The sequence below is a fragment of the Hyalella azteca genome, unplaced genomic scaffold (assembly GCF_000764305.2).
Source record: "Hyalella azteca isolate HAZT.00-mixed unplaced genomic scaffold, Hazt_2.0.2 contig2261, whole genome shotgun sequence".
In the NCBI taxonomy this organism is placed as follows: domain Eukaryota; kingdom Metazoa; phylum Arthropoda; class Malacostraca; order Amphipoda; family Hyalellidae; genus Hyalella; species Hyalella azteca.
This window is the reverse complement of record NW_025932544.1, coordinates 19,811-28,994: the sequence shown is the minus strand read 5'-3', so window position 1 is coordinate 28,994 and position 9,184 is coordinate 19,811. Positions and strand designations below refer to the sequence as shown.

Here is a 9,184-nt window from a genome sequence, read left to right as displayed (position 1 = left end):
AATTATCTCAAATCCACTACTCCGTTATTCATGTAGAGTTCGGACTGAGGCCTTGTATTCCTTAATTAAAATATTCCTTAATTATACGCATTCCTTAATTGGAATCACAATCATATAGAGAAGTAAGTGAGTCTTGACTGCTCTCTTAAACTCGTGGTTCTTTAAAATAAATGATTATTTTAAGATGGGCCTATTATAATGATTAAATAAATGATTAAATAGGCCATGGGCCTATTTCTTCAGTGCCGACACTTCTATTCTATCCCTTTACCTTATGGAGATCAGACTCAAGGGGCTAACAATTACGACATCCTAATGAAATGTAGGAATTTTTTTCTCAAAAATCGAGATGATCGATTTCAGATCTTATATATTCAGTCATCCCTTCTCTTAAAATAATTCAAAGAATACGTATTTAAATATAAAAATATTATATAAACAGACAGAAACATGCCATGGTTGTAATTTTTATACCGCGTCCTGGCGCTGTAAGTCAAACGATGAACGACATTAACGATTAAGGTCAATAATGTAACAGCTAGTAAATAATTATGAAATTATGATTAATTGCAAATCTTCATAATTTACAAATATTGCATCGTAAATACAGATTAGTGGTGCAGTTTTTGCACGTGAGATATGGTAGGGAGACTTAATGAGACTAAGCAGAATTTTCGTTTCATTTGTTTGAGTTCTTAAGTTTACGGTTCAAAGTTTGAGATTTGAAGCAGAACTTTCGGCGCGATATTGTCAAGATATCGTAATTCTATACTACAAAATAGTGTAAGCCTGCGTGATCGTGTAACACGAATGCATTTTCAATGCAATAAAGGCTATGATTCATTACAAAAGGCATAGGAAATGCGCCGAATATTGTTTTAATGTGAGGAAAAATGACTTTAAATTTGCATTAAGCCCTTTTTTCGTGGAACTGCGAAATGGAATACCCAAATACCCAAACACTGCTACCACAGTCGCCATGAAATGCCCAAACACTGCTACCGCAGTCACCATGAAATACCCAAACCCTGCTACCACAGTCGCCATGAAATACCCAAACACTGCTACCGCAGTCACCATGAAATACCCAAACACTGCTACCGCAGTCACCATGAAATACCCAAACACTGCTACCGCAGTCACCATGAAATACCCAAACACTGCTACCGCAGTCACCATGAAATACCCAAACACTGCTACCGCAGTCACCATGAAATACCCAAACACTGCTACCGCAGTCACCATGAAATACCCAAACACTGCTACCGCAGTCACCATGAAATACCCAAACACTGCTACCGCAGTCACCATGAAATACCCAAACACTGCTACCGCAGTCACCATGAAATACCCAAACACTGCTACCGCAGTCACCATGAAATACCCAAACACTGCTACCGCAGTCACCATGAAATACCCAAACACTGCTACCGCAGTCACCATGAAATACCCAAACACTGCTACCGCAGTCACCATGAAATACCCAAACACTGCTACCGCAGTCACCATGAAATACCCAAACACTGCTACCGCAGTCACCATGAAATACCCAAACACTGCTACCGCAGTCACCATGAAATACCCAAACACTGCTACCGCAGTCACCATGAAATACCCAAACACTGNATCATTTAGGTATACAGGGAGACACTGATAAATGTTAAAGCAAATGCTTTTTCCATTTTCATTATGTTTTTTTTTCTGTCAAAAGCCAACATTATCGTGTTTATTGCTTTTACAGGAGTGTTGCCTGACGTCACAGGTTCGTACAGTGCGTGCTATTTCTGTCTCTTATACACATCTAGATGTGTATAAGAGACAGATGTTGACACGATATAAATTGAAATGATACCTATAGTGGGGCAACGGGCCCACGCGTGTCACGGGGCAAAGCGCCCATGGTGAAGTCTTGTGTTAAACATCATTAGATTTGTCGCAATGACCTTTTCAAAACTATGACTAGCTTTTTGAATTACAAATTACACTTCATACTGCATGATTTTTTGATTCACCGCCTCAAGGAAGCAGGTTTAGTTTCTAGTTATGCGTATGTAATGAAGTCTTGCACTTCATCGGGTTCGTTACTCGGGTGCATCAAACATCAGCCACCAAAAACTAATTTATTGAACAAGAACAATTATTAAACAGTATTGTTAGAACGATTGACACGACTCTAGACAAGCTAAATGCCCAGTCCAACAATTCACAATAGGGGACAAAGGTCGTAGCACGTCCCAGATCCTGGGAGCACGCGAAGATCCTTCCAAGCAAGTACTTGGAATACACGGTCCCGGAGGCAGCTTACGCTCATGACCCGCAACCCAATAAAGGCAGTGTAAAGCACAGCAGAAGAGTGGCGCAATAGGTCAACTAGGCCTAGAAATGGGTTGTTCACAGTACGACCTCCTCTTAACTATACGCCTAACGCACGGTATAGTCTCTCGTAAGAACGATTTCCTTTTGGTGTCTTCTAGTATGTAACTAACAACCTTACAGCGCATTTATGACCCTTTATCGAGTTATCGACTCTTGCCTAGCCAAAAGTTGATTTCATTCAACAGGGTTGGCTGAAATCACGATTAGGTACGAATTCTCTGCACATAATATCTGGATTATGGACGACACTGGAACGAAGTTTTTTTTATGATCAACTAAATACATTTTTTCTAGTCAAGGATACATTTCTTCATGTCAAGTACGAATTTTTTATCGCAAGGATATATTTTTCAAGTAAAGGATATATATTTTTATATCAATGAAAAATTTTTCTTTACGTCAGTGATAATTTTTTTAAGCCAAGAGTATTTATTTTCAAGTTGAGGATATGATTCTTTTGAGTTGTTAATAAATGAAATAATAAATAAAATTTAAACCAAGAGCATATTTTTCAAGTTTTTATTTTTCAAGCTATTTTTTATTACATTTTTCTTATTTTTAACAGTAAAGTGTTGTTTTATCATTTTTAAACGAAAAATATGCAATTGTGGTAAAGGGACCAAGGGTGGGCGCCTTGCCCCTAGCCCATGAGCCCATTGCTCAAGGAGTGGGGCCCCTAGCCCATGGGCCCATTGCTCCAGGGGTGGGGCAATGGGCCCATTTTGACTCTTTTTACAAAATAGTCTTTCATTAAAAATTGAATAACTCTATAGGCGTCTAATACACATCATATATTCCTCATTAGTTGTACTCTTAAACAAAACAAAGAACCACCTCGTATCAATTAAAACTTCATCAAAAATTTAGTTTAAAAAAAGAGGGGGTGCGCTGCCCCATGTTGCCCTACGAAGAAAAATGAAAAATCGAATGATGGATTCAACGAACGTAGCAATTATTTAGGAGCCGATGATGTTTAATTTAATGCTCCAATTCCTCGTAAACATATTTTCCGAATCATTGAAAATTATAGCAAAGTTATCGATGGGTAAATTACTATCAAAAGACTAATTTGGAAAATAACGGCTTACAAGCCTTCTGATGAATATAAGATTAAACTACATCGTCAAGTAAAAGATAAAATTCGAATATCAATGGCATACATGAATGGACGATTGGAAGAAGCAATGAGTCCTAATATTGGACTCTTACACCAAGTCCGGGAACTCAAAGACCTCGTTATGTCATTTTAGCATTTCAAGCCGGTAGAGGTAATTCACAACTTTCAAATAATGCACTGTTTGATCAATGTGCTTTAAAGAATGCATATATCAAGCTGAATAACGAAAGATATCCTGAACGAAACTTACAAATTGATTTCAATAATTACAAGCATGCAGTAGTTTATAAAATGATGATAGATTATGCATCACAGACAAATTGTGCAGTTGCATACAGAGATTATAGGTTTTTACATCCGATTTTCATATTGATATCAGCCGACAAGATTAAGGACAGTCTTATTGATGTGAAGATTAAAGCTGAATTCAATAATAACATTCCGGACAATGCACATGCCAATGCTGTGATTCTTGCAGACAGATTCATTCAATTATAATCTGATGGTGAAATAATAAATATAAGTTACTAAAAATTTAGAAATTCATACGCATTTATATAATTTTAAAATCATGTATTGAGTAAAGTGTCAAAAAAAAAACACTGAGCATGTTATAACAAAATGCACTCCCAAAAACACCTATGAAATGAAAGAGAGGAATTTTGAATCTGGATGTACGTAGAAAAGTGTTTTGAAACGCATTGGACTTGCTGTATAAGGAAAATTATAATCTGATGGTGAAATAATAAATATAAGTTACTAAAAATTTAGAAATTCATACGGATTTATATAATTTTAAAATTATGTATTGAGTAAAGTGTCAAAAAAATATACTGAGCATGTTATAACAAAATGCACTCCCCAAGACACCTATGAAATGAAAGAGAAGAATTTTGAATCTGAATGTAGAAAAGTGTTTTGAAACGCATTGGACTTGCTGTATAAGGAAAATATTAGTTGTTATTACTGTGATAGTTGTAGTTTGACATGTCCTAACGAGTATAAAAAGTACATGAGTACACGCAACATCATTTGGTCTGCTTATAGAATGCAAAAAATAGGTGAATCAATTTGTGGACATTTCTGTTTTAAAATGTTGAAACGACAAAAAATCTAATGAAGCAGGATTGGAATATAGGAGGAAATTAATAGTTTGCAGTGAGTCCTCTATGATAAAGTAAAAAAATTTAGAATTGCATATTGAAGAAAATTTCAAATTAGCTGCTGAGGAGATCCATATTGAGATCCAATTGATCCATATAGAGACCCAATTGAGCTGCTGAGGAGATCCATAGAGTTGGCGTTGGAAGATTTAATAATTGAAAAGCTTAAAACTTCAGAATGGTGGATTCACAAACTCAAGTTACAAATTAAAGGGGAAGATTCTTGTGCTGAAGTTGATCAGAAATACAATAGCTTGGAGTCGAATTCAGCTTCAATTAATGATGGTAAATGTAATAGCATAACAGAACAAATCACGAAGTTACGAGCGGAGTGAAGGAAATGAAAAATGAATGATATTATTAATGAGATGCCTCGTCTCATTAAAAATATCATCTATTTTTGTCATCGAAATATTACAAGGATATTAAAACATATTCCATGAATTTTGTTGAGATATTATGTCAAATAAAAATGAAATTAATCAACTTAAATTGATTCTAATGATAGAAAATAATAAAAACATGGAACTGAACAAAGTATTAACTGATCGCGTAAATAATTTAATAGCTTCAAGTGTTTGGAAAAGTTTGTAGGCCCTTGAAAAAAATTTCATTATTAAAATGAGTGAAGTTAATATATTCAGTACAAGAATGAATAGCACATCCACAGCACAGCTAAGAGGCCCTCCAGGTATTGGCCATGGACACCTTGACGCTGAAAAAAATTGGATCTAAATAATCGGAGACGTGCAATTATCTCCTGTCGAATTGAGGGTAGGAATGCCGCATGTAAAAGTTAAGTCGACGAGTCACTAAAGTCTCAGATGTTCGTGTATATGATTTAGAAAGGACCAATTAAAAAATTGATGCAGTTAGAGTGTCATGATGCATATTGTTCATTTGTGATGATATTGATTCGGAAAAGAATAATAACCCAGCTGATAGTTTTTACACTGGTAGAAGACACAATAACTGTAGCTCATTTTACTTATCCCGAAACCATCACATATATTACCAAGACAAACCATTTTGAACGAATTCAAATTTATTAAGTCTATTCGAATTACCTCTCATCGATACGAAGAATATTTAGATCGATTTTATTGCCTGCGATATGCATCAATAAAGATGAGCACCACGGTTCTGGGAATTATTTCAAAAATATAAATCAATTACATATTCCAAATGGGAATTATTTCAAAAATATAAATCAATTACATATTCCAAAGAAGTATCTTTACCAAAGTCACATTCTCTCTGGGTTATGTCTCGGGTTCTCGGCATGTTCAACCATGATCTAATGATGAGAACGGGGGTAAATGATCATGATCTAATCTTTTTGAACGGGGGTAAATGATCGTTAACCGATGATTTAGAGCGTTTGTGCAGACCTCAGCGAATATTCATCCCCAGACATCGATTTAGCTACTATTTTCCTACTCCAACTTTCCTAACTATATCAATAAATATATATAAACTGATATTTGTAATTATTCAAATAAGCCATGAAGAAATTATAGGAAGGAATTTCCCGACATTTCTTCCGTATCTATCTTAACATAGTTTAAACCGCAAAAGAATATTTGAAAATACCACGTTAGAAAAAAAAGGATTTTGAAAATGTGCAGAGTTAATATACATATTCTTATAGATAAACATATATATTATGCAAACATTAGTTCCGCAGCTTGCATGTATTCTTAGTAACATAAAGGCTGTCCCTTCCTAGACAAAATTATGTATGCATGTGTCGAAAATAGTGCACATAAGACATCAATAGTATTTAATTAACAATGTATGTGATAAATAATAATACTCACAGCAACTACGAATGCTAAGAACGTTAAAAAAATCTGGCCGTGAACAAACATAATTGTTGCAATTTTCATTTTGGATTCCAGTAAGCTAGATTATAGCAAAGAGAAGCTTGCACAAATTTTAATTCTCAGAAATCAAACCTCCTAATTTCTTCACTCAGAGAACGATCACAGTTTCGTTGGACTCGCCGAGTGTCGCTTCTTTTATAGAGGAAGTTTCTTCGTGACACGTGGAACAAGAGCAGCTGGTCTACCATGTGAACAGGTGTCACAATTCAAGTAACTCAACATAGCGAGTCACTCTGTAAACCTTTCCGACGGCCGAAGTTCTTTGTTCTGTTAGTTCCATATTTTTCACGAGCAGCGTAAAAAAAATAAGTTTATCTCGTTCGATATCTTTGCCAAATAGATCTTTCCCGGAGAGCTTTGTCTTCGTAGGAATGAAAAATAATGTTTTTAAACATCAGAAAATCGGTTCTCGCAAGGGCTTTGATTTTTAATATTTGATGCACGGAGCACCAGCTCCGAGAAGAGGAACTTTCGCAAAAGAATAATTCTAACACGTAACTTGTTCGCCTAGTAAACTAATTTAGACCAAAATATTTCGAGAAAAAAGGTTCAAAATTCATGGATATGGATTTTGAATATATTACTTTGATTTTTTAGTAATCCATTTGCAAAGGTATAAATAAAAATTGAAGCATACCTGCTCAACGACTTGTAGTGAATGCAGAAATACATATCTTATTAAATTTCTCACTGCATCAACTCGACAACGTGGGCCATATACCATCCTAGGCTGGTCAAACTCAGGCGCACCTACAATCATTCATCGTTTGCGTTATCTCAACACAACGACAGGCTGTGTCGTACAATCAAATGTTTGCAGCATACAGCGCCGTGACTCATGTAAGTGCAGGGCAGCTCATCAAAATCTGGTGCTGAGCCTTAATCCTTTTCAAACATAATGTCATCCTCTCTGACAGCTGCCATTGTATGTCGAGCAATAAATTTCTCTTTTATCATGATCAAACTTGACTTATCTGGAAAGACAACAGCAGACGACAGCAGTCGTCTCTTCGGAATCTTTCGTGAAATAAACTAGAACAAAGTTTTGTGAGGTTGGAAAGAAGCAGTACGATCATGTATAGTTAATTGGTCATTCACGTTTAAAAGTATTCATTGTTCCAGATTATGCATAGAATTTTTATATTGTCGATAAAAAATTTTCTGATCAATACCTGCACAAACATTCAACGAAACTGCCTGAAAATCAACCACGATTTTTTTTTCGTCTCGACTGGTAAGAATAGTTCAGAATTATCTCAAATCCACTACTCCGTTATTTATGTATAGTTCGGACTGAGGCCTTGTATTCCTTAATTAAAATATTCCTTAATTATATGTATTCCTTAACTGGAATCACAATCATATAGAGAAGTAAGTGAGTCTTGATTGGTCTCTTAAACTCGTGGCTCTTTAAAATAAATGATTAAATAGGCCATGGGCCTATTTCTTCAGTGCCGACACTTCTATTCTATCCCTTTACCTTATGAAGGTCAGACTCAAGGGGCTAACAATTACGATATCCTAATGAATTGTGGGAATTTTTTTCTCAAAAATCGAGATGATCGATTTCAGATCTAGAATATTCAGTCATCTCTTCTCTTAAAATAATTTAAAGAATATGTATTTAAATATAAAAATATTATATAAACAGACAGAAACATGCCATGGCTGTCATTTTTATACCGCGTCCTGGCGCTGCCCAGTCAATCAGGTCTTGATCGATCGATGGAGATTAGGGCGGATCGATGAAGAAATTAAATTAAGTTAAATCAAACGATGAACGACATTAACTTAAAGCCAATAATGTAACAGCTAGTAAATAATCATGAAATTCTGATTAATTGCAAATCTTCATAATTTACAAATATTGCATCATATATGCAGATTCGTAATGCAATTTTTGCACGTGAGATATAGTAGGGAGACTTAATGAGACTTAGCAGAATTTTCGTTTCATTTGTTTGAGTTTTTAAGTTTTCTTTTCAAAGTTTGAGATTTGAAGCAGAACTTTCGGCGCAATATTGCCAAGATATCGTAATTCATCCTACAAAATAGTGTAAGCCTGCGTGATCGTGTAACACGAATGCATTTTCAATGCAATAAAGGCTATGATTCATTACAAAAGGCATAGTAAATGCGCCGAATGTTGTTTTAATGGGAGGAAAAATGTCTTTAAATTTGCATTATGCCTTTTTTTCGCGGAACTGCGAAATGGAATACCCAAACACTGCTACCGCAGTCACCATGAAATACCCAAACACTGCTACCGCAGTCGCCATGAAATACCCTAACACTGCTACCGTAGTCACCATGAAATACCCAAACACTGCTACCGCAGTCACCATGAAATACCCAAACACTGCTACCGCAGTCACCATGTAATAATTAAGACTGTTAGCGTGTTCTTGTCAATTCGAACTGGATTATTTTCATATCTTTATCCACCATCGAGCGGGTATTGGCTACTGCTTTCGATTTACTCACTCGTATTTTTTATTGCGGCTCTGAATCATCTAACTCGTTTATTAAAATGCCACTGTTCCCGCTGCCCTGTATACTCGTGAAGTTGCCACCATCTGTTCTCTGAGTCTCTGACATACCAGGGAGGAAAGTGCAAGTGATATACTCGTATGATGCTGCTA

General features: G+C 35.7%; 1 protein-coding gene across 1 annotated transcript; it reads left to right on the top strand.

Moving 5' to 3' along the window:
- Positions 1-984: 984 nt before the first annotated feature.
- Positions 985-1,635, top strand: LOC108673668 (histidine-rich glycoprotein-like). Its single transcript, XM_018161526.1, has one exon. It carries the CDS (start codon positions 985-987, stop codon positions 1,633-1,635), a length of 651 nt encoding a protein of 216 aa, XP_018017015.1.
- Positions 1,636-9,184: the final 7,549 nt, after the last annotated feature.